The sequence below is a fragment of the Schistocerca americana genome, chromosome 9 (assembly GCF_021461395.2).
Source record: "Schistocerca americana isolate TAMUIC-IGC-003095 chromosome 9, iqSchAmer2.1, whole genome shotgun sequence".
Classification (NCBI taxonomy): domain Eukaryota; kingdom Metazoa; phylum Arthropoda; class Insecta; order Orthoptera; family Acrididae; genus Schistocerca; species Schistocerca americana.
Genome location: NC_060127.1, coordinates 34,766,357 through 34,791,546, shown reverse-complemented (window position 1 = coordinate 34,791,546; position 25,190 = coordinate 34,766,357). Strand labels below are relative to the sequence as shown.

Sequence of the window (25,190 nt, the reverse complement as noted above, 5' to 3'; positions counted from 1 at the left end):
AGTGTGATATTATATCTTAGTGTTCTGTGATCTATCTTGCATAGAAATTGTTGGACAACATAGCTTTATCTTTGCCACAATAAGCTTTGAACTTTGTACTGATGCCCATGCTGTTTATAATACATTAAATCTGAAGACAACCAATTTATGGCTGAAACTGATTATGATTGCTATCATATTATGTGATTGTGCCTTAAAAGTTAACATGTCTGTCAGTCTTTCAATACCTTTCCGTAATTATTTTTCCTTCTCCAAAATAGCACTTTGTCAGTGTAGATCCAGTGAAAGGTTATTAGTGGGATCAAGCTTTTTTAAAGCACATGGTACTATGAAATTTAAAAATCAAACACTTTTGTAACATAATAATTCCTTGTCAAAACTAACTAAATCATAGGAATCAGCAAACTCTTAAATTTCTGTCTGAATAACAAGAATTTGAAAATTTTAGCCTGTGGGGGTTATTTTGGTATTTGCTCTTTTCTGAGTAATTACAATCCAAAAGTGAATTAAAAAGGAGAGAAAAAAGCTATTGATTTACACTAGGAATCAAATCATAGCTAGTGGAGATGGCCCACATTGTTAAGCTTCATCCCCAACACATATCTTCTAAGAAAAGATGTGTACAAAGGCATGGAGGAGGAGCAGAAGATCCAAGGGGGGAGGGGGGGGAGGGGGGGGGGATGGAGGACATTACTGCGTATCAGGCATATGTGATCTCAAAAGAGTTGTTTTGAAGAGAGCATTGTTGTGTTTGTCACAGAGCTTTGGAGGTAGTGGTGGTTATGGTGATGACATCTCTGTATTCATTAGTTTTCAGAGTGTATGAAAATTAGCCAGTGTGTACTGAAAATAGTAACAACAATGGATTGTACCAGTAATTTGTGCGCACAATTTGTACGATTAATAGGTGGGAAGAGAGAGTTATTTGAGAGAAGGAATTTGACTATTTGTTTTTATTGTGTTTGATGTGTTACTACTTCTCTTTCCATCTGTAAATTTGAAAATTGGGAAAATGTGTTCAAACATTATACAAACTGAGTAATGTTTGTAAACAGTAAATTATAATAATGGTAATTACTGCATGTGACTGGTCATTCTCACTTACATACACCACCCCATCCTCCCAAATCCACTTTTCCCAAGGAAGAAACCAAATAATGCAATGGTATGAAAAAAGAAGAAAGAAACTATGGCATGGCATGCCATGCAGAGAAAAAAATTCACAAATATGGAGTGATGCATATAGGGTCTAACAGCTGCAGTTGGTAACTCTGGCCAAACATGCATTGAATTTTGCATGTGCATACATTGCTGAATGGAGGGAAATCAAGCAATTGGTTTGCCATGGAGCAGTGGTCTTTGCAGACAGGAATTGTGGCAGTGAAAGCATTTATCTAACATGGCTCTGCCAAGGAAGCTGATAATGTTTTGAACCAACAGTCACCAAGCAGGCTGGGGAAAAAGTGTTCAAACATATGATAACCTGAACAAGTGCCCGCATATCACTCAAAAACAGTCCCAGACATTCAGCACAGTGACATGCACAAATGTTGCAACTTTGACAACTTATGTCGGGCTGCTTAATGGGTAATTTGAAGTTTTGCCTGTATAAATGACAAGTGGATCACGAGTTGAGACACATTGATGAACAAAACAAAATCCCCACTTTCACTGAGATTCTTGCAATGATGAACTGAGAATCACTGTTGCTACGATAGCTACTAATGTCCGACAAAGGAAAATTTTTTGTGACTGGATTTATTGATGAGAAAACCATTTCGGAATTGCAGGTGAGAGGGTTTGGGCTTAGCAGGACAGTGCAATGGCTCACACAGCACACCAGAGTGTGGCTATACTCTGACAAACATTTCCAAGCCATGTGATATCCAACTTCACTGAGGTACTTTGTGGTTACTTGAAAGAAAGCGTCTTTGCCATTTGTTTGCAGACAGGTGATGAACTTAAGGTTGCCGTATGCTACTATATAAGTGCCATTTTGCAAGGTGTATGAAGGTGTGGTATGGAAACCTTCTCATGATGTTTTCAGCAGTGCAGCTAGACAAGTGGGGTTAATTTAGAGGAAGTTATTTTTAAGCTGTTGGGAGGTCTCCTGAAAGGAATTGCACACTATAGTAATTGACAATTTATGTGCTTGTATGTGATAACTGCATGAAATTAGTACTCGTATTCACTATGTGTCTGCTGTCATTTGAATTTGATAGATACAGTCAGTACCTGGATGTGTGTTTGTTGGTGTAAGATACTAGTGTCGATGTTGCTGCTATTTTTCAGGTTACCTAAAGTAGCGGTGCTCTCCACGGGAGACGAGCTGCAGGAACCTGACAAGCCGCTGTGCCCCGGCCGCATCCGAGACAGCAACAAGCTGACACTGCTGTCCCTGCTGGCCGAGCAGGGCTTTGGTGACACCTACGATGCTGGCATTGCGAGAGACAAGTAAGCGCATTCCATAGGCTGCATGCATGTTTTATGCGTAAGATTGAAAAACAATTCATTAACAATATGTTGCTTTTTACTTATTGTAATTCTTGCTTGGTTTCTTGTCTACAAGCAGAAATCACCACAAGTAAAAAGCAACATATTGTTAATGGACTGTTTTTCAATCTTAAAAACAAATCAGATTATAAATGTCTTTAATTCAGATCACTGGTTATGGTTTACCTCAGTAAAGCGAAACGTGTCTGGTGAAAAAACACGCATTTTCTTGTAGTTGCAACGACAGAACGAAAATACCCTCAGGAATTGTAAAGCAGCTATGGACAATATGAAGAGATAAATAACTGTTTGTTTCAAGAGTGATACAGCTTGTTCGAAAGCCCTCATTCTCCACTATCAAACAAACATTTAACTTTTCCAAAAACCTTTTATACTCAACTCTTAAAATGCAACTAATTCCACACTTATGTATTACAGTTGTGTAGCCCCAAGCTGTTGCAAACTTGCCGGGTGGCTGTAGCATGTCAGGAGAACTATGGTTGCTGGCTTCACCATTTGGTGCAATCAGATACTTCTCTCCAGTGGCTGCACTACCACACTGACGTTCACTTTCATACAGCTGTTTTGATTTTGCAAGTTCAACTAAGCTCCTCTTCTCTCTATACTTCTATTTCATTGTCTCCATCTTCGGTTAACTCTTTTCTGTCTTCTCCCTTCATATAGTGCTTCGTTATCCCACTCTGTACCATGTTCACAAATTGCACTAGACAATAATTTTTTTTTTTTACAAGGGCCAGAATTGTTGTTTTACATGGATTTTAGTGTGCTGAATATTAGAATGACAAAATTGTAGCTGTCTCAAGTTTGGAAGTTGTTGACCTCAGCGGGGCCACAACAGCAGTTTTGATACTGCGCAATAAATCAGAAACTATCATAAAAGTCAAGTCACAATACACAGTGGAGCACTCCAGAAGGAAAGCAATCTCAGATTGTGTTAGCTAGAAACAAAACACTGACATAATATTGTGTGCAGTGTGTATTCACCAATTGATATATATGAGGATGTGATCATGTTTGTTGCCTCACATCATAATGTGTGTATCTTACAACTGTATGAAACACAGCATTCACATGTGATTTCAGTGGCATTCCTGGTATGACAAGAAAATGACAGCTAAAGAATAGAAGTAAGGCCATAACAAACTTCATATAGCAAAAAAGGAGCTAAAAAACAAAAATTGTCATTTTCGAATTCAGCATACCAAAATCTATAAACCTTGTGTATTTTTCTTCATGTAAAAGCATCATTGTTGAGTAGTGTTAGTGGACAGTTTTATTGGGCTATGTTGTTGTCAATACTGAACATAAATACAGGAGCTCAATACCACTTAAAAAAAAGAAACGTAAAATTTCAGTATGGTTTTGGTCGATTGACAACCATATTCAGATTATGTTTATTAAGGAAACAGTACCTACATACATTCTTGGTTGTACCACCATTATTAAGTGTAACATGTAAATAATTAAAAAGAAAGTTGTTTAAAGCATGGCTGTCAATCTGTCAATGTTTAAAACCATGAGAAATCTACTCCCCCCCTCTCTCCCTCTCCCCTTCTCCCCTCTCCCTTTTTTTCATACATAAAAAAATAACTTTTGCTCCCTTTCTCCTCTGTATGTTATTTCATGAAGTACATTGCATTTGGCTCTCAAACTGGTTTTATAGAACTCTTCTTTTTTTAATATAATAAATGTAGTTATGAAACGAACAAAGACACAGGATACATAAAGTGACACTTCTTTTCATATGCAGCCCCGACTCGATGCTGGAGAGGTTGACTGCAGCGTTGGAGATGGCTGACGTGGTGATTTCAACAGGCAGTGTCTCAATGGGTGAACGTGACATGCTGAAAGATGTGCTCATAAATGACCTTGGTGCCACCATACACTTTGGAAGAGTTTTTATGAAACCAGGGTAACTACAGTACTTTATATTATCTTCGTTTGCAGTGTATTCATATTCACAAGCATGCAATATGACACTAATAATTATTCCCTTTGTATTACTTGATATTTACTTTATTTTTCATAATTTGTTTAATATTAATAATGAGTCCTGATGAGTATATAAAAAAGCTGTAACAGTTTTGGTAATCATTGGAAATGATGGCAATCGTGGTGTATTAACGCCCACTGGCAGAAGAAGGTCAGAACTTTTCTACAGTGAACCTGTTTGTCATTCTGAAATGTGTGGCTACAATTGAAGGCCCACTAAAGTCCTGCCCTCGCTTATTCAATGGAATTTTGCTTCTAGAGGCAGACAGAGCCTTCAGAGTCCAAAAACCGCTTAAAGCTACATTTCATGTAGAGTCTCATCAAACACTGAATGCTTCACATGGTGTCATACAAAGTCAGCTGCTTGATGGTATGAAGGAGGGCAATATACAACATTATTAGGGCGTAACTGCCATCCGGTGGGTTATGAAGAGGGATGATGCAGAATTAGTGCCTACCTGCTCCCTTTTCTTAATGTTTGATCGAGTGGAGCTGCTGTCAAAGATCAAGGCAGGCTACGAAGTTACCAGTGTCGGACTCTACATACTGAACCCAACGCAATGCTACCAATGTCGGCATTATGACAACACTCACATTTCCCATGAAAATGCAGTCAAATCTGTAACTTGGGGCAAGGATGAGAGAGATTGCCCACTTCCCTCTCCCCACTGCATTAACATTGATGGGTACCTTTTCCTTCACCTGGATCTCATGAACAGCTCACTCATCAAGGTACACAGGGCATTTGTAGAATGCAGCAGATGCAACCATGCCGCTTCATCTAGTGAATCCCCCGTGTATCTCGATGAGCGAGCCGTCCTTGAGATCCAGGTGAATGAAAAGGTACGGCCCTCAATGTTACTTGCAGAATGTTAGCTAGCTTGAAGCCTTCCATACCACTATCTGGCAATTACAGTACCATTGTTGTTACATCATGACCACAAAAGTTAAGACCACACAGACCTGCGCCTTCCAGTTCAGTGCTGTGGTTGTGAAATTGTCTAGTGTTATGGTGACGTCATCACGTCCAGCCACTACAGCTGTTCAACACACCGAAACGTCTTCGCCCACACCAGTGAAGTCACTTGTGACACAACCAGAAGAATGGAAATTTAAGTTGGAATATTCCTGAGATAACTTTTGTGCACCTCAAGTCAGCAAATGTCTGGGTTCATGTCTGACAAACGCAAAGGTACCAAGAAGTGTTTTCAAGACAAACATTCTCCCCTTCTCACAACATTGACACCACGTGGCACCTCCGTCTAGCCGACCTCCATTTCACCAGTGCAAATCACCAACTGATTCTGCACCCTGGAGTCAGCTACTGACCCAGGGAGATTACTGGTTTCCCTGAAGAAATAATAGAACAGGATCCTCCAGCCTAAGAACCCTGTAGTAGTATGCAGCCGAAGTCTGGCACTTGGCAGCTACCAAAGTAATTGCTCCTTATAATAACTTCTATCATGTAATATGGCTGTTCTCTAATTGAAAACTCTTAGTATCAGATTACACAGGACAGACTTATACAGCTGCTATTGCAATCACAATTCCCATTTGTTTTATCCCTCCAAGAAACGAAATTGTGCCCTCATGACTGGTTTGATCTCTTACTCTTCACTCCAGTACATTTTGACTTTCCGTCTGTGGAAGGAACTTCAGCTCATTTGGGACAACATTTATAGACAAACCAATTCATTGAACACCCAGCTACAAGCTGTTGCTATCTGTCTTTCCCCAGGTATACCTTTCTCTTTGCACTATATGGTGTACAACTTTACTTTCGCCATTTGCCGATAGGTAGCGACAGAGGTAAGTAACGGTCGAAAGAAACAGAGCGCAGATGTCAGGCAGTTAGCTCGGTCAACATAAGTTCATTCAAACATTAGTTGATTTGTGTCTACATCATAAAGTTGTTCTTGATTCAAAATGTCAGTTTACGAGTCTAATTCTCGTCATTTGTGGGAGGTGTTACTGTTCTGTTTCAATATGAAGAAACCAGCAGCTGAGTCTTATCGAATGCTTTCAAGTATGTATGGTAAGGATGCTGTTAGTGAAAGAACATGTCTTGAGTGGTTTCAATGCTTCAAGAATGGTAATTTTAACGTCATAGACCGGCATAGTGGTGGAAGAGAGAATGTTTTCAAAGATGCAGAATTGGAGACATTGCTGAGTGAAGACTGTCGTCAAACTCAAGAAAAATTGGCACAATTAGTGGGAGTGACACAGCAAGTCATTTCAAAACGTCTCAAGGCTATGAGCGTGATTCAGAAAGAAGGACACCAAGAGACGTTGAATGGCATTTATGTGTTTGTGAACAGTTGCTTCAGAGGCAAAAATGGAAGGGATTTCTGTATCGCATTGTGACCGGGGATGAAAAATGGTTTCATTACGATAACCCTAAATGCAAAAAATCATGGGGATATTCCCACCATGCTTCCATGTCCACGGCCAAACCGAATATTCACAGCTCCAAGATCATGCTCTGCATTCGGTGGGACCAGCTTGGTGTTGTGTACTATGCCTGTGTGGTGTATAAGCAGTGAGAGAAAGCAGCCAGAATCTACCCGGAAAATTTTTTCTGACACTGCCGAGCTGCCAGAATCGCACATGCGCATAGCTGTCCGAGTTGGAGTGGGGGTACACTTCACTGACTCTTGTTTTGTTTGTGGCATGCTTTCAATTGTTTCGAAGCTATTGCAGTTCCCATGTTTGGATATTTCACATTTACACTTAATTGTTAATAGTAAGGCAAGCATATCAGATGTTTTGTATGTTTTTACCCCCTTTATCCAGATCTTGGTAAAAACAGCTGAAAATACAGCACATAAATGAGCCTTACTACCAGTTGTATATGTTTGGAAAAAAAAAGGGGGGGCGACTACGTTAAAAGTAAGTATTTTTGTATTAAAAGACTGTGTTACTGATGGGAAATGGAATTTAAAAGTCAGAACTTGCACTGGAACATATTATGAACTTTGTTTCCAAGCAACATCTGAGTGAATATCAAGAAAATTAAATTTTGTCTCATTTTTAACCCAAGTTAAATACCTTTTGTAAATGTTTATAAGTATTTTGTTACTTAATATAATAGAGGGAAACATTCCACGTGGGAAAAATATATCTAAAAACAAAGATGATGTGACTTACCGAACGAAAGCGCTGGCAGGTCGATACACACACAAACAAACACAAACATACACACAAAATTCTAGCTTTCCCAACAAACGGTTGCTTCATTAGGAAAGAGGGAAGGAGAGGGAAAGAAGTGGGTTTTAAGGGAGAGGGTAAGGAGTCATTCCAATCCCGGGAGCGGAAAGACTTACCTTGGGGGAAAAAAGGATGGGTATACACTCGCGCGCGCACGCGCACACACACACACACACACACACACACACACACACACACACACACACACACACACACATATCCATCCACACATATACAGACAAAAGCAGACATATTTAAAGACAAAGAGTTTTAACCGCCCCCGGTGTAAAACCTGTCCCACGCACCCTCCCACCACCACCTACTCCAGTCCTGTAACCCGGAAGGTGTACACGATCAAAGGCAGAGCCACATGTGAAAGCACCCACGTGATTTACCAACTGACCTGCCTACACTGTGATGCATTCTATGTGGGAATGACCAGCAACAAACTGTCCATTCGCATGAATGGACACAGGCAGACAGTGTTTGTTGGTAATGAGGATCACCCTGTGGCTAAACATGCCTTGGTGCACGGCCAGCACATCTTCTCACAGTGTTACACCGTCCGGGTTATCTGGATACTTTCCACTAACACCAACCTATCCGAACTCCGGAGATGGGAACTTGCTCTTCAATATATCCTCTCTTCCCGTTACCCACCAGGCCTCAATCTCCGCTAATTTCAAGTTGCCGCCACTCATACCTTACCTGTCATTCAACATCATCTTTGCCTCTGCACTTCCGCCTCGACTGACATCTCTGCCCAAACTCTTTGTCTTTAAATATGTCTGCTTGTGTATGTATATGTGTCGATGGATATGTGTGTGTGTGCGAGTGTATACCCGTCCTTTTTTCCCCCAAGGTAAGTCTTTCCGCTCCCGGGATTGGAATGACTCCTTACCCTCTCCCTTAAAATCCACTTCCTTTCGTCTTTCCCTCTCCTTCCCTCTTTCCTGACGAAGCAACCGTTTGTTGCGAAAGCTAGAATTTTATGTGTATGTTTGTGTTTGTTTGTGTGTCTATCGACCTGCCAGCGCTTTCGTTCGGTAAGTCACATCATCTTTGTTTTTAGATATATTTTGTTACTTAGGAATACTTAAAAAATAACCTTCAAGCTTTCTTGGTGATATCCATACAAAAAAATCTCTTGAGTATGCAGCCAAGACATTTTATTTATTAACAATAATATTGCACAGGCAGAGGTTTTTCTTTACATTAAAAGCTTTTTTTTTCTAAGTTTCATTATTGCTATTCTATAAGAAATTTCAGCCATTTAACATAAATATTTAAGTCAGTGAGGAAAATTGTCGTGTGTCAAAAATTGATTGCAGACCAGAGAAAAGGGGAGTTCTGTATATTTTTTAATCTGCTGGATGCATTATTGATAAATATTTGTTCCCTCAGTATTTAAAATACATGTATCATTCCACACCACTCTGGCCAAGTGCAGCAACAGTATACAAATGTTAAAAATTTAAATAATAGTGTCTGTTGCCGATACTTTATTGATGATGCGTTTCATGCTTCTAGTGCATCTTCAGATCATTCTTGAGCCACAGAGACCGGCTTCTGTGGTCTCCATGGCTCAAGAACAATATGAAGAAGCACGAAACATGCCAGAAATAAAATATGTGCATCACCCTGTTATTTTCGTTTTTACCTTTGGTATTTGTTTTTAAGTAATTATTTGTGTCAAAAATTTTTTTTAAAATAATTTTCTCTACACTTGTTTCATGTTTGGCCCCCCTTTCGTAGGAATAGTTCCATTTTCAACATAGCATTGAAAAATGGTTAAATATGATAAAAATAGATAACTGATAATAGAAAAATATTGCCAGAAAATAACGCCAACAAATAATGCCAAAAAGGGCAAAAAATAACACCAATTTTGGCCATAAAATAACACCGATTTTTTTCCTGTCCCTAATTATAACACATCTTTCTCCCTTATTTTAATTGTCCATTTAATTTTCAAAACCTTTTTCTAGCACATCATTTCAAATGCCTCCAGTATGGTCTTTGCCTGTGTTCCCATGGTCCAAGTTTCACTTACGTGCAGCACTATGGTTGAGACTGTAACTAACCACTTCTTCATGACAACAATATCAGTTTTGTTAAACTTGTCTCAGATTTATAATTTTGCCCAACTCACAAATTCTTTACTGTTTTGGAATTGCAAAGAAAAAAAGGGGGGCAAAATCTTGAAAACTAAGTGTTACAAGAAAAAGTGTACATATCTTACTTCATTTTGATGTAATCGGAAAAGTCCTCAACGAATTTTGGTGCCACCTCTTCTTTCTTTCCAAGAGTTATATTGTCTGCTGCAAATACTTAGGAGTCTTCTTAGTTTGTGCTTCCAAAATAGGTAATATTATTAGCTAGGTGCAATTTATTTAAATGCATCCATTCTAACTCAAGACTAGATGAAGGTGACTGTGCCTTGGCACAGCTAATGCTTAAATAGATTGTAGTACTAAATGATAGAAATTAACTTTTCTTACGTGACAATACTTCTGTATGAAATCAAACAATGGAAAATCCAGGACTGAATAATGACAATGTTATGAAAAGGGTAGCTTGCTACTCACCTCCCAATTACACCTAGCTGCCCTACACTCTCTGCTACTCATCCCTTTATGCTCCTACAAGCAGCACTTTACTGTCAGCCACCCCTACTCTGCTATCCCTCCCCCTCCCCTATGCAGCCTCCTCCTTAGATTCCTTCTCCCATCATGTTCTGTTGCTTACAGTCAGGCCTCGGCAGCCAGAGACAGTGATCAGGTGTGTATGAGTTGCATCTGTGTAATTGTGTGTCTGTACACGGCCTAATTCAGAATGCCTTTTGGTCAAAAGCATACCTGTCTAGCAGTCATTTTGTTGTGCTGATCTGCTACTCAGCACTCCACTACATGGTGAATAGCAATCTATCCTTTTCATAATATTGTTAGTACTTCTATATGAGAAATGATTTTGTTTTTCTGATGATGTTTCTTGTTCATTCTAAGAATAAAGAAATTTAATTTTTATAGTCTTATTTTGACAGTCAGTGTTATTGCAACAGTTTGTGGCAGTTTGTTCTTGTGAACTGATATAGAGTTTTTGAATTCCACATTTGCTAAAAAGACCTCTTGCACATGGCACGTCAGGTCATGTTGCCCCTTCTTGAGACCAGAATGAGCACAGTCGTCGGTTGTTCTTGTAAAAATTCTCAGATTTGTGTTGTGCTCTGCAGATTCTATGAAGGTATTGATTTCGGCCATTACCTTATCATGATGCCACATGCTATGTGCAATTTATAAATTTCATTACACACTAATGAAACATTAAAGTTTGTGTATTCTGCATCACAAAATTATCAAGAACTTAATTTAAACTGTCTACATCAACAATATTCTATCCTAAATTATTTGTATAAATAGTTTGATACAAACCCAATTTCTTAATAAAACTGTTTGTTCCTTAACATGTCTGCTTTAGTTTACTAGGTTTTATGTAAATTTCTCAGGACCGTAATTAATTTATTCAGTATCTTAATTAAGTCACCTAAGTAACCGAAGTCAAAAAAAGGCCCCAGGAGTAGACAACATTCCATTAGAGCTACTGATAGCCTTGGGAGTGCTAGCCATGACAAAATTCTACCATCTGGTAGGTGAGCAAGATGTATGAGACAGGCGAAATACCCTCACACTTCAAGAAGAATTAATAATTCCAATCGCAATGAAAGCAGGTATTGACAGGTATGAAAATTACCGAACCATCAGTTTAATAAGTCATGGCTGCAAAACACTAACACGAATTCTGTACAGACAAATGGAAAAACTGGTAGAAGCTGACCTCGGGGATGATCAGTTTGGATTCCATAGAAATCTTGGAACACGTAAGGCATAAGTCATGGCTGCAAAACACTAACACGAATTCTGTACAGACAAATGGAAAAACTGGTAGAAGCTGACCTCGGGGATGATCAGTTTGGATTCCATAGAAATCTTGGAACACGTAAGGCAATGATGACCCTATGACTTATCTTAGAAGATAGATTAAGGAAAGGCAAACCTATGTTTTGAGCATTTGTAGACTTGAAGAAAGCTTTTAACAGTGTTGACTGGAATACTCTCTTTAAAATTCTGGAGGTGGCAGGGGTAAAATACAGTGAGCGAAAGGCTTTTTACAATTTGTACATAAACCAGATGGCAGTTATAAGAGTAGAGGGGCATGAAAGGGAAGTAGTGGTTGAGAAGGGAGTGAGACAGGGTTGTAGCCTATTCCCGATTTTATTCAATCTGTGTATTGAGCAAGCAGTAAAGGAAACAAAAGAAAAAATTGGAGTAGGAATTAAAAGCCATGGAGAAGAAATAAAAACTTTGAGGTTTGCCGATGATATTGTAATTCTGTCAGAGACAGCAAAGGACCTGGAAAAGCAGTTGAATAGAATGGACAGTGTCTTGAAAGGAGGATGTAAGATGAACATCAACAAAAGCAAAATGAGGATAATAGGATGTAGTCAAATTAAATCGGGTGATGCTGAGGGAATTAGATTAGGAAATGAGTCAGTTAAAGTAGTGGATGAGTTTAGTTATTTGGGGAGCAAAATAGCTGATGATAGTCGAAATAGGGAGGATATAAAATGTAGACTGGCTGTGGCAAGGTAAGCGTTTCTGAAGAAGAGACATTTGTTAACGTCGAGTGTAGACTTAAATATTGGGAGTCCTTTCTGAAAGTGTTTGTATGGAGAGTAGCCACGTATGGAAGTGAAACATGGATGATAAACAGTTTAGACAAGAAGAGAATAGAAGCTTTTGAAATGTGGTGCTACAGAAGAATGCTGAAGATTAAATGGGTAGATCATATCACTATGAGGAGGTACTGAGTAGAATTGGGGAGAAGAGGAAATTGTAGCACAACCTGACTAAAAGAAGGGACCAGTTGGTAGGACACTTTCTAAGGCATCAAGGGATCACCAATTTAGTACTGGAGGGAATCATGGAGGATAAAAATCATAGAGGCAGCCAAAGAAATGCATACACTTTGCAGATCCAGAAGGATGTAGGTTGCAGTAGTTTATCGGACATGAAGAAGCTTGCACAGGATAGAGTAGCATGGAGAGCTGCATCAAACCAGTCTCTGGACTGAAGACCACAACAACAATGATAACAAGAACAACACTTAACATCTTATTTATTCGAATAATCAAATGTATCATCAAGAATGGAAGGGCTACCTGTGAAACCAGTCATGTGGTCTAAAAGCTAAGTTGCAACCACTGTGCTGCATTCTGTGTAGGCATGAAAACCAACAGGCTGTCTGTCCGCATGAATGACCACTGACAAATTGTGGCCAGGAAACAAGTGGTCCTCCCTGTTGCTGAACATGCTGCCAAAAATGATATCCTTCATTTCAGTGACTGCTTCACAGCCTGTGCCACATGAGTCCTTCCCACCAACATCAGCTTTTCTGAATTGTGCAGGTGGGAACTTTCTCTGCAGTACAGTACATTCTATGTTCCCGTAACCCTCCAGGCCTCAACCTTCGTTAATCGCTGTACTCGCCCATCCAGCCCCATTCCCTGCTCCCATTCCAGCACTACATAGCCATCATTCCACCACCACACCCATTCTTTGTGTGTGTGTGTGTGTGTGTGTGTGTGTGTGTGTGTGTGTGTGTGCGCGCGCGTGCATGTGTGCGTGCGGATGTGTGTCTATTGTTGACGAAGGCTATTGGCCGAAAGCCTTAAGTTAAGTGTGGAAGTGTTTTTTTTTTTTTTTTTTGTGCCTATCTGCGACTCAGCATCTCCGCTATATGGTGAGTAGCAACTTTACTTCTCATAGTATTGTTTTATTAAATTACAATTTTGTTTACACAGTCCATGCTAAATATGCATATATTTCTGTATGGTTTGGTAGTTTTTTTTTTCATTTTCTTTTTTAAGGTCATTTTTGCAGTTTATGTAAGTTAAACCTCTTTTTTTTATTATAGTATTACACAGCAGCTGATGGTTAAGATATATTTTATAAGAAGGAAGTTTTGGGTGTAATTTATATTTCATGGTGTTGGAATACCTTGTGTTTTCTTGTGTAGTGGTTGTGTTGTGCCTCGATGTCTTGAATATTGGTAGCATATTTGAATTTTGTCCAGCACAACAGTTCGTATAAGTATATGCTGGGTAGTATTAGCATCTTAAGAGCTTCAGAAATGGCCTACATAATTCTCTCCATTTAAGGTTTGGTATTATTCTTACTGCTCTTTTTTGTAATTTGAATACTGTATTAGTGTTTATTTTGGAAGTGCTTGCCCAATGCCATAACTTAATATCAAATTGGATTAGAGTATAGTATAGCAACAAAACACAAGAAACACGGGACAACTTCTATGAAATTCGAAGACAAACATCGAAAACAATAAGACAAGAGAAACGCAAATACATAAACGATCAGCTAAACTCCATCGAAGAAGACTTCAGAAATTTCAACACACGGGATTTCTACAGGACGTTCGCCAACCAAGTCAAAGGATACTCACCACAGAACCTCTGCTTCAGAAAAGAAGACGGAAAACTGGCACTTACCAACAAAGAAAACTGTGAAGAGCTCGCGAAGTACTTTTCAAAATTACTAAATTGCCCGGAACCTAACTCAACCTTCGAACCCCGAGAACCGGCCAACGCACCGGAAGACTCACCATCACCAACAAAAGAAGAAATCCTCCACTGCATAAAGAAACTGAAAAACAACAAGGCAGCCGGTGAAGACGGAATAACGGCAGAACTGCTGAAGAACCTAGGACCAAACTCGCTAAACGAAATCACACAAATCATTCAGAACACCTGGACAACCGAAATCATACCTGACGACTGGAAGACCGCACTCATTCACCCGCTACACAAGAAAGGTGACAGGACAGACACAAACAATTATAGAGGAATTTCCCTGCTACCGGTCATCTACAAAATTCTATCAACCTGCCTTCTCACCAGAACGCAAGGACAACTGGAACCCGCCATCTCGGAATACCAAGCGGGTTTCAGACCCAACAGAGCCTGCCCCGAACAAATCTTCAACCTGAAATCAATCATAAAATCCCACATGACAAGCCCCAAAAAAATCATCTGCACTTTCGTCGACTTCAAAAAGGCTTACGACTCGATCAACAGAAAGTCCCTCATCCAAATCCTCAGAGAAAAAGGCCTAGACCAAAAGACCCGAAGACTAATCGAACAGACACTAACCAATACAAAATCCAAAGTCAAATTCATGGGCGAAATCTCGGACCCCTTTGAAATCCACACTGGCCTAAGACAAGGAGATGGACTATCCCCGCTATTGTTCAACATCGTCCTGGACAAAGTAATGAGCGAATGGGAAGCTGAAGTCAGGAGACAAAACACCTGGAGACCAGTCACATTAGGAAGGAAAAGACTGGAAATCCCTTACCTAGCATTCGCAGACGACCTAGCGATACTGACCTATGACCCAACATCAGCAAAAACACAGATCGAAATCCTGAAAGAATGCGCCGAGAAAGTCGGCCTACAAATCTCTTTTGAAAAAACGCAAGTCCTAACAAGAGAAGGCGACGACATCACAACCAAGTACGGCAAAATTAAAGGGGTCACACACTTCAGATACCTAGGCGAAATCATCGAACCGACCGGAACAGAGAAACTGGCTTACGAAGACAGACAACAGAAGACACGGAAATCACTAGGCATGGTACGAAACGTCTACAACAAACAATGCATTTCCAGAAACACCAAGATCAGACACTATAACACAGTGATCAAACCCACCGTACTGTATGCCAGCGAAACACTAGCACTCAACAGGAAAATCAAAATTGAAGAAATCAAAAAAGAAGAACGCAAAATCATGAGGAAAATTTTAGGAGGAAGACCCACACCAGATGGCTACAGACTACATAAGAACTCAACAGTAGAAGCATATTCGAACATCGAGAACGATATGAGAAAAAGGCGCCTTAAATTCTACGGACATTTAGATAGACTCCCTGGAACAAGACTCACCAAGAAAATTCTAGAACACATCAAGACACTTAAAGTCTCGACACCCTGGATGGAAGGAGTCCGAAAAGACCTACAAGCAATTGGCACCACAAACACCACAGACAGAAGCACCTTCCGAAAACACATAGACAATTGGGAAGTAAAGTCAGAAGCGCTAAAACAGCGGACCAAACAAGAATGGTCTGAGGAGAGAAAAGAGGCCCTCTCCAAGAGAATGAAGGAGTACTGGAAGGACAAGAAGAACAAGCCTTCAAAGTCATAAGCTTAACGATTTCCTTTTAGGGAAAATTCGCCAACAATAATAATAATAGCATTTTCATAATCTTATAGGTAGCCGAGTTTGTGCAGCACATATAGGTCTGAGCTGAGTTTTCCCAATATGTATTCTATGAACTTATCTCAGTTGTCATTTCCATTGATTATTTGTCCATGGAATTTTTTAGATTTCTACTATGTTATTTTGTATGCAAATGTTGATTTATTCATTGTGTTGGTTTATTTTCTTTAGTTTGAAATTTAGACATAGTGTTTTAGTAATGTTGTTGTGGAAATTTATTTCAGTAAACCTTTGGATAACATGATTTACTTCCATGTTGGCACTTATTTCTAGATTTTTTTGTATCTATCTTCTAATAGTAAAGTTGTGTCATGTGCATAAGTAACTAGATTACCATAATTACCCATGTTTGGGAAGTGATTTGTGTATAAAATGAAAATCAATGGGCCAAGAATGGATCCCTGTGGGTCACTGGAGTGTAGCATTCTCACTTCATATCTTATTTTTGTACTTTCTGCATATTGGCACCTGTTTCCAGGTATGATAGAATTCAGTCTCTTCCATTTCATCTTCCACTAAAGTTTTGTGACCTACATAGTCAGATGCCTTTATTAGATCCATAAAAACTCTTACACACTTGTTTCTAAAATCTGAGTTGGTTATGTCATTTTGATGAGATCTGTGAGTGCAACTTTCTGGAAGCCAAATTTGTTTTTCTTGAGTAACTCATATTTAATCAGAAATGCAATGAGTCTCTGTGCATTCTTGAATTTCTTAAACTGATCAAGCTAAATACTGGAATGGTTGATTTGAAAAGGATACGACATATTTCTTTCCTGTCCACAAGCTTGTGCTGCATCTCCTGTGATCTCATCGTTGATGAGGTGTTAAAATCTAATCAGTCTTCCTTTTAATTTCTTTAAACTGTTAAGTGTGCTCGAAGTAACAAAAGAAATAATTATGTGACAGTAAACCGACGACATTTGCAACACTGGAATACAAAGGGCGCTGCAAGCTGGTGTTCGGGCTGCCGGGGAACCCCGTGTCTGCGACTGTGACATGTCACCTCTTTGTACTGCCAGCTCTGCGCAAGATGTCCGGCTCTACACTTCTGCTGCTCGGCACGATTGTTTCTGCTAAGGTATTATGTTATGTTCTTCTCTGCCTCTGCCTCTCCTGTGTGTGTGTGTGTGTGTGTGTGTGTGTGTGTTTTATATAGATGCATTCTTCCTTTACATAGATTTTGGTGATCTATCTGACTTCATATTATTGCTGTTGTTCCATCCACTGAAGGATAACTTTGGTAGCTTAGTCTACTTTTAAATGTACCTTTCTGCTGCTCAATACCTCCCCTACTCCTGTAGAGGTGGGTTGAAGTCTGTCCTTCATTAATCTCTATACATATTGGGCTGAGAGAAACAGTCTCAGGAAGATAATGGCATGGTTAGTATAGGTTACAATGAATAGCAGAACTGTACCAAGAAAATGAAAGATTAAATGAGTCAATTAGAAAAAGAAGATTAAAATTTTATGGAAATATGTTTAGAATGGACAAGAAGAGGCTGAAACTCGAATTTTTAAGATACTTCACAACATACTAATGTTTCTAACATATCATTCAGGGAGATTGGAAAGCATCTTCAATGGGCAGAATTAAATTGAGGAGGCATCTCAGGCAAGATAAAATACGTGTCACTGTCTGACAGCTTTAAAGGCTTGCTTGATGAACAGAAACTAACTGTGGACAGATATACGAACTGTTACCATGTATTTATATATTAACCATAGGCCATTAGGTGCCACCTAAAACTGTTATCTTCAGTTTTCTCAAGACATTATCTTCCCAATACATTAGATAAAACAGATTTAGAAATACAATTATTTAAATCCATGTAATAGATTTAAATCCATTTAAATAACTTTAAAATAATTTTATTAATAATTGATGGTTTATATTTAGAAATACAGATATTTACAAGAAGTTACTCTTCTTTAAATTAATGTTCACATCAATCTGGATAATAGTTTCCATTTATTCATTATCAGTATACATCTGTGGTTTGGAGTCCACATTAAACTGCAGGTCGCCCTATGCTTTTTAGAGCATAGCCATGCTTTTTAGAGCATAGCTATGCTTTCATAGCTATGCTTTTTAGAGCAGAGCTATGCTTTGTTACTGTACACATTGTCTGCCAGTCAATAGTGAAGTAAAACACACACTCACAATCAGATGGATTGACTTTTACAACATAAAATTGATAATATTTGGTTACAAGAAGGATTGGGTAATAATACTTAGACTACAAGAAAGGTTGAATAATAGAAATTCATTTTCTTAATTTTCTTCTTGGTGTTAATAATGGCTTTTTGGATGCTCTAACAAATTACTACTATATCTTTAAATGCAGAAAATTATAATGTACAGAAAGTTCTGGTTGAAAATTCCAAATTGTTTAGGAATGAAGGAAACAATTCACTGAAAGTGCTGTGTCGTCAGTAGGCACACAAATACAGGGTACAGAGCTCTGCTAGCTTTCAGTAGGAAAAAGAAGCAAACACACACACACACACACACACACACACACACACACACACACACATACACACACACACTATCGGGTGGGGGGAGGGCAGTGAATTACTTTAGGTTTAGGCCAGGAAAATTATGGGAGTGAAGGATTTGCTGTAAGGATAGCTCCCGTCAGTGCAGCTCAGAAAAGCTGGTGGTGGTGGGGAGGTTCCAGATGGCACAGACTGTGAAGCAGCCATTGAAATTTCACATGTTGTAGTCTCCTACATGTTGTGCCACTGGGTGATCCACCTCGTTTTTGGCAACAGTTTGGCGGTGACCATTCTTTCTAGTTGACACTGGTTGGTTGTCATACCAATGTAAAATGCTGTGCAGTGGTTGCAGCAGACCTTGTATATAATGTGGCTGCTTTTGCAGGTGGCCTGGCTTCTGATAGGGTAGGATAAACCTATGACAGGACTGGAGTAGGTTGTGCTGGGTGGGTGGAATGACAGGTCGTGCATTTGGGTCTTCCACAGGGATATGATCCCTGTGGCAGGGGATTTGGGGTGGGAGTGGCATAGTGATGGTCTAGGATGTTGTGGAGATTGGGTAGGTGGTGGAACACTACTTTGGGAGGGATTGGAAGTATCTTGGGTAAGCTGTCCCTCATTTTGGGACATGATGATAGATAAAGCCCTGATAAAAGATATGGTTCAGTTGTTTTAGTCTGGGGTGGCACAAGATAACAAGTGGGGTGCTTCTTTGAGGTTGTGAGGTTCAGGTGTGTGTGTGTGTGTGTGTGTGTGTGTGTGTGTGTGTGTGTGTGTGTGTGTGAATATGGCACGGGAAGTCTGTTTGTGAATTAGATCTTCACTGTATTGCCTGCCTGCAAAGGTCTTTCTGAGGCCTTCACCATACTGGGTGAGGGAGCTCTCACCACTGCAGATGCATCTCCCACAGGTGACTGGGCTGTATGTGAGGGATGTTTTGATGTGGAAGATCGGGCAGCTGTCAGAGAGCAGGTACTGTTGGTGATTGGTGGGTTTGATGTGGACCGAGGTGCGGATGGAGTTATCTGAGAGGAGGAGATTCACACCTAGGAAAGTGGCAGAATGGGTGGAGGAGGACTAGGTAAGGTGGATAGGAGAGAAGGTGTTGAGGTTGTGGAGGAATGCGGATAATATATCCTTGCCATGGATTCACAACACAGTACTTCTACCTTTCGGTGAGTCTCCTCCTTTACTCTTATATAATTCTTAATATAGAAAATTAAATACTTTAACAAATCAATTTCATTGGCCAGATGATCTTTGTAGCAAATACGCTAATAGTATCACAACATGTTATTGTCAGAAGTAATAATGTTAGAAACAATTACTTGAGCGATTAATCAATTGGTCTTGGGTACATCAAACAAATAAAGTGACGCAGTCTGGTTACAATTTTATGTTTGTTTTACCAAGCAAAAATGTTCCCCCAGCCCCAGAATAATCCAAAACATTGTAAGTAACATACAGTTTCACTGTGCAGAGTTGGAACCATGGTGAAATGAACTGAATCAAACTGAGCATGAGACAAATATTGGGCCAAACTATTGTTGGGATAAGTTATTGCAGCCATTATAACATTTATCCTCTTCGATTCCCAGATATCATATAGGATACCTCACTTTTGAAATTTGTCATAAAGGTCAGAGTACATATTTGTCTTTGGAATCAACAATGTTACAAATGGTACTTCATGCGGAATGTGACTGGTAATTGTTGTAGACATTACCACTTCGACAGCAGATGCTAGGTTAGTGTGAAATGGAGTGTGTGAGCTATTCATGTGATGCTAGGAGAAACAAAGGTAAATAAAACACTATTTCTTTGGTTTTGAAAGCCATTTCTCTTCACTACATCTCATTCAAGTATGCTAGTCATATCAGTGGTATTGGATAATTGAAACACAAATTTACATAGAATTCATAGGTCAAAGTAAACTACATTCACCACAAAGAGTGGTATTTTGTGTTCACTAGCAGGACTTACAGACTATGAAATTTCGGCTTTAATACATCAGACAAGCTGTCACTAAGCCCTGTCTGTACAATATCCTTTCTTCCAAGAGTGGTAAATGCAAGTTTTGTAGGAGAACTTCTGTCAGGTTTGGAAGGTAAGAGACTGGCAGAAGTAAAGCTGTGAGGATGGGCCATGAGTCGTGCTTGGGTAGCTCAGTTGGTAAAGCCCTTGCCTGTGGAAGGCAAAGGTCCCACGTTAGAGTCCTGGTCTGGCATTCAGTTTTAATCTTCCAGGAAGTATCATATTTAAATCTACTTTTCGAACGCAAGTTAGCAATAGTGTTGAAAGTTTCCTTTTTCAAGGTTTACTGTAAGCCATTTCTACAATCTTAAATAATGTAATTTCCAAATTGACTACTTTCATTGTGCCTCACTCTGTTTACAGACTGAAAAGGACATTTCATTGGACCCAAGGCCTGAATATCACAGAGTGTCTCTGGACTGGCAGCCAGGAAATGCAGTTCCTGTTGCAAGGAGCACAGGTAGGCTAGTCATAAGGTGTTCCTCTCTTTTGTTTGCAGCTGATTGTTGGAACAAGCATTTTCACAAACAAACAAACAACTGCTACTATTCAGAAAAATGAACTAGCTTTCCAGCAGCTGTCACTCTCTTTCTATTTCTGTGGTTTACGGCCTATTTTTCCAGTATTTTGTTTCCTATTTCCATTTATTTTCTGCATTATATGTTACCTTCTTCCATATACATGCCATTCATGTGGTGTAATTTGAATGCCCACTGTTGTAAAAGCCAGTTATGTAAATCGTTGATGCATTGTAACCCTTTATTCTCTTGCCCAATACATTTATTTCATCTCTGTGTCTGTTTTGTCTGTAGTTTTTCCTTCTGTTTGTTTTGACCTCTGATGTTTTACTTTCTCCTGCCTACATGCTGCAAAATGCATCAGTTGCTCATGTTACCAACTCCAACTTCTCAACTGCTTGTGTTTAGTTATGATTGCATTCACGGCTTCTTGGGCATGTGTCTTGAAACAGTCTGTTCAAAACTTCCAGGCTGATAGATGCCTGAAACTATTTGCTAACTTTTTGCATCTGCCTGTGGTGAACATCTTCAGAGAGCTCAAGGTGCTCCACATTCCTAGGGGCATTATGAGCTGTGTGGAGGGCACCATTATTGATCATGTGGTGATGAATGCACATCAGATGACATCATTCTCAATTAAAAGTAATCAATAGTGAGAATTCCTTTCTTTTTGTAAAGTTAGCTTCCATACCTTACTTGTTTTACTCTTTCTTATTTTCTGTTAAAGTTATTACTGTGTTTAGAAGTTTGTGTTGGCTGTCAATACAAGAACACACAGCAGTGTGTTGTCAAGGCTAAAATGCTAGTCTAATGAAATTTTATTTCAATGAAAGCCTTCATTGTATTAAGATTTCATTAATGTATCTAGTTTATTAATTATGTCATTCACTTTCCTATCTATTATGGCAACAAGCACTTCTTTATAAAATTATTTCCAGTGTTGGTTTACTCATTTTTGATTGCTGTTTTACCACAAGTTGTCCCCATGAGCTCCAATATGAACCCTTGCTCATTCTGCCTTTGCTGGTTCAGAAAACTCTTTTTCATGCTAGCACACATCTAGCCACACACATTTGTTCTGAAATCCTGCTTCACTCTTGGTAACCCTGAACATGATTTACATTTTTTTTTTTTTTTTTTTAAAAAAAAAAAAAAAAGAAAGAAAGAGTTGTATTTTGCTGTCAGTCATTCTTTCAAAGAGAGCTTTGCCTGTTTTTATTCCACTGGTCTGTAACAACCCACTTCAGAGTTCTGACATATCTAAGACACTGAGGCCCCAATATTAAACTACAAAAACAGTGGGAGCTTAATCAAAAGCTTGTACAGTTCTCTGAGCTATCAGCAGTGTCTGTGTGCTACCCTACAGTCAGTTGCTGATGAGTGCTTGTCTTCCCTCATTTTTCTTTGTTGTTTCCACCTTGGAATTTTCATTATTATGATATGCTGATATCTTGCACTATAGATCTTTATTTCCACATTTATTGTATGAGCTATACGGTATCAAAATTTTTTGAAATTTTAAATGTCTGGAAAGATAATGTTACAAAGAATTTCTTAAAATTTTTTTATATATAATTTTTTATATATAATTTTTCCCACGTGGAATGTTTCCCTCTATTATAAAGAATTTCTTAAGTTTAAGACCTTTGTTTTGTTTTTATTTCCAATCTCTGTGCATGGCACTCCTTTTTGTTTTTAACATATTATATCCAAGCATTCCTTTTACTGTTCTGTTTTCTCAGCACATTACAGCTGTAGGTACGTGCAGAGTGACATCATTCCATAAGAACTTCTGAAATTTATGGATATTCAATATATTTAACTCCATAATTTCCTTTCAAACCTCCAACAGAATTAAAACCCTGGATTTGCCCGTACAAATTTGCTGCACTTGTGCAAAATATGCCATAGTGCAAGAAAAAGTTGGTTACAGTGTGTGTGTAGACTTTTACAGTGTATATTTTTGACAAAATGCTCATGCAGCTGGCTGTGTTAAAATAACGCAGTGTTTCAACAAGGATCATTCTGATCATCTTATAACAAAGTGTTGGGATGTTTCTATATTTACAGGTATGGCAAATAGTTAGTTGAGGAGTTGTGTATCAGTGAAACGGCAGTCATCAAAACATTCATGACTGAGCTAGAAAAAAAAACAGATGTCTGCCTTACTTTGGAAATTCTAATAAAGAAGGAGGCTGATGGTATGCTAGGCTGTACAGTTTATAGAAAGATGATCAAACATAAGTGTATCTACATGCAAAGAGCACAGTGCTAACCACCCTGGTCCACATGGCGTGCATCATCTGTGACAAAGAAGCCCCCCAGCCAAGCTTCAACACCTGAAGGAAGTGTTCCATAAAAATGGGTACAACGAGGGTAGTCAATGAAAGAAAAGATGTCGCAAGCAACGAGGAATATGAATGGGACAAGAAACTCAATTTTCTTTCATATACAAGGCGACACTAACCCGAGGTTCATGAGGCTGCTTGGAGACTATAATATTTGCATCTACATGTACATGATTACTCCGCAATTTACAATAAAGTGCCTGGAAGAGGGTTCATCGAACCGTCTTCAAGCTTTTCTCCACTGTTTCACCCTCGACCAACAAGGAGGAAAAACTAAAACTTAAATCTCTCTGTGTGAGCTCTGATTTCTCTTATTTTTAGATGCGTGCAACAAAATATTTCCACACTCTGAAGAAAAAATTGGTGATTGAAATTCCATGAAAAGATATTGTCACAGTGTAAGGTGCCTTTATTTTAATGATTGCTGCCCCAATTTGAGTATCATAACCTAATTTGCGATAACAGAAAGTGAGCCGCCCTAGTTTGAACTTTTTTGATGTCCTGTGGCTAGAATTGCTGCCTCTAGCTCATGGGGTCCTGGGTTCGATTCCCTACCGGGTTGGGGATTTTCTCTGCCCGGGGACTGGGTGTTTGTGTTGTCCTCATAATTCATCATCATCATCATCATCATCATCATCATCATCATCATCATTATTATTCGTGACATTGTGTAGACTGGACTGTGTAAAAAAGAAAAAGAAAGAAAGAAATTGGACTGTGTAAAAATTGGGACTTTGTAGGGGCACTGCTGACCACACAGTTGAGCACCCCATAAACCAAACATCATCATCAAACACTGCAGAGGCAATACTACAGAAGAGGGCAGACAGGTGTAGTAGGTCTTTAGTAGACCTGTTGCATTTTCTGAGGGTTATGCCAATAAATCACAGTCTTTGGTTTGCTTTCCCCAAGACATTAACTGTGTGATCATTCCAGTTTGAGTTATTTGTAGTTGCAATCCCCAAGCATATAGTTAAATTTACAGCTTTTAGATTTGTGTGATTTATCATGTAATTAATCCAGTCACCACCGAAGATGAAAGCTATTTTGGACTCTGTGAAGGACCTGCAGAAACTTCAAAATCAGTGACTTATAGCATCCCATGTGAAGCTGAGTGCAGTACATCAGGCAAAAGCAGTATCACATATCTAAAAGCTGTGAGAAACACATTAAATGTGTGCGATATACTGGGAAATTGACAGACTATAGCTTAAACGAACACCTATAACTTTTCAGAATTGTTGCTGTGCTGGGCCAGCCACTATTGGGAAAGGATAATGAATGAATCCATAGAAATAAGGATCTGTGGAATCTTGTCAGTAGAGACTAAGGTTATCAGCTGAGTTCATTGGAGAAATATGCATTAGGAATTAAATGCCAAAAGTACAACTGGCAGTTGCCATCTTGCAAAGCAGATGAAAAGTGCGTGTGCAGAGATTAGAACTTAGCCTCTGGCCCATCCCCATCCCACCACGGTACACTACCTCCCTCCCCCTTCCCCCCTCTCACTAGCCACATTAAAACCTAACCAGGTGGAGTGAGTGGCCACTCACACATGTAAATATAGCGACACTTCGCAAGATGATGATGAGTATGACACCCATCGAAATGTCACAGTTCCCCAACACTGCCACCCGGCTGTAAAGCCAAGATCCCTGTAAATGATGTACTCCCAGGTATTCAGCTGAGTTAATACTGCTGGTGGACCTAAAGACTAGCCG

At 39.2% G+C, this 25,190-nt stretch overlaps 1 protein-coding gene across 1 annotated transcript in view; it reads left to right on the top strand.

The window, feature by feature from the left end:
* Positions 1 to 25,190, top strand: part of LOC124551009 (gephyrin) — a 108,936-nt gene that overhangs the window by 79,379 nt on the left and 4,367 nt on the right. The window contains exons 8-11 of the mRNA XM_047125852.1: positions 2,293 to 2,454; positions 4,265 to 4,426; positions 16,977 to 17,148; positions 20,967 to 21,063. Of these exons, the coding sequence (XP_046981808.1) occupies positions 2,293 to 2,454; positions 4,265 to 4,426; positions 16,977 to 17,148; positions 20,967 to 21,063 (593 nt within the window). The remainder of the gene's footprint in view (positions 1 to 2,292; positions 2,455 to 4,264; positions 4,427 to 16,976; positions 17,149 to 20,966; positions 21,064 to 25,190) is intronic.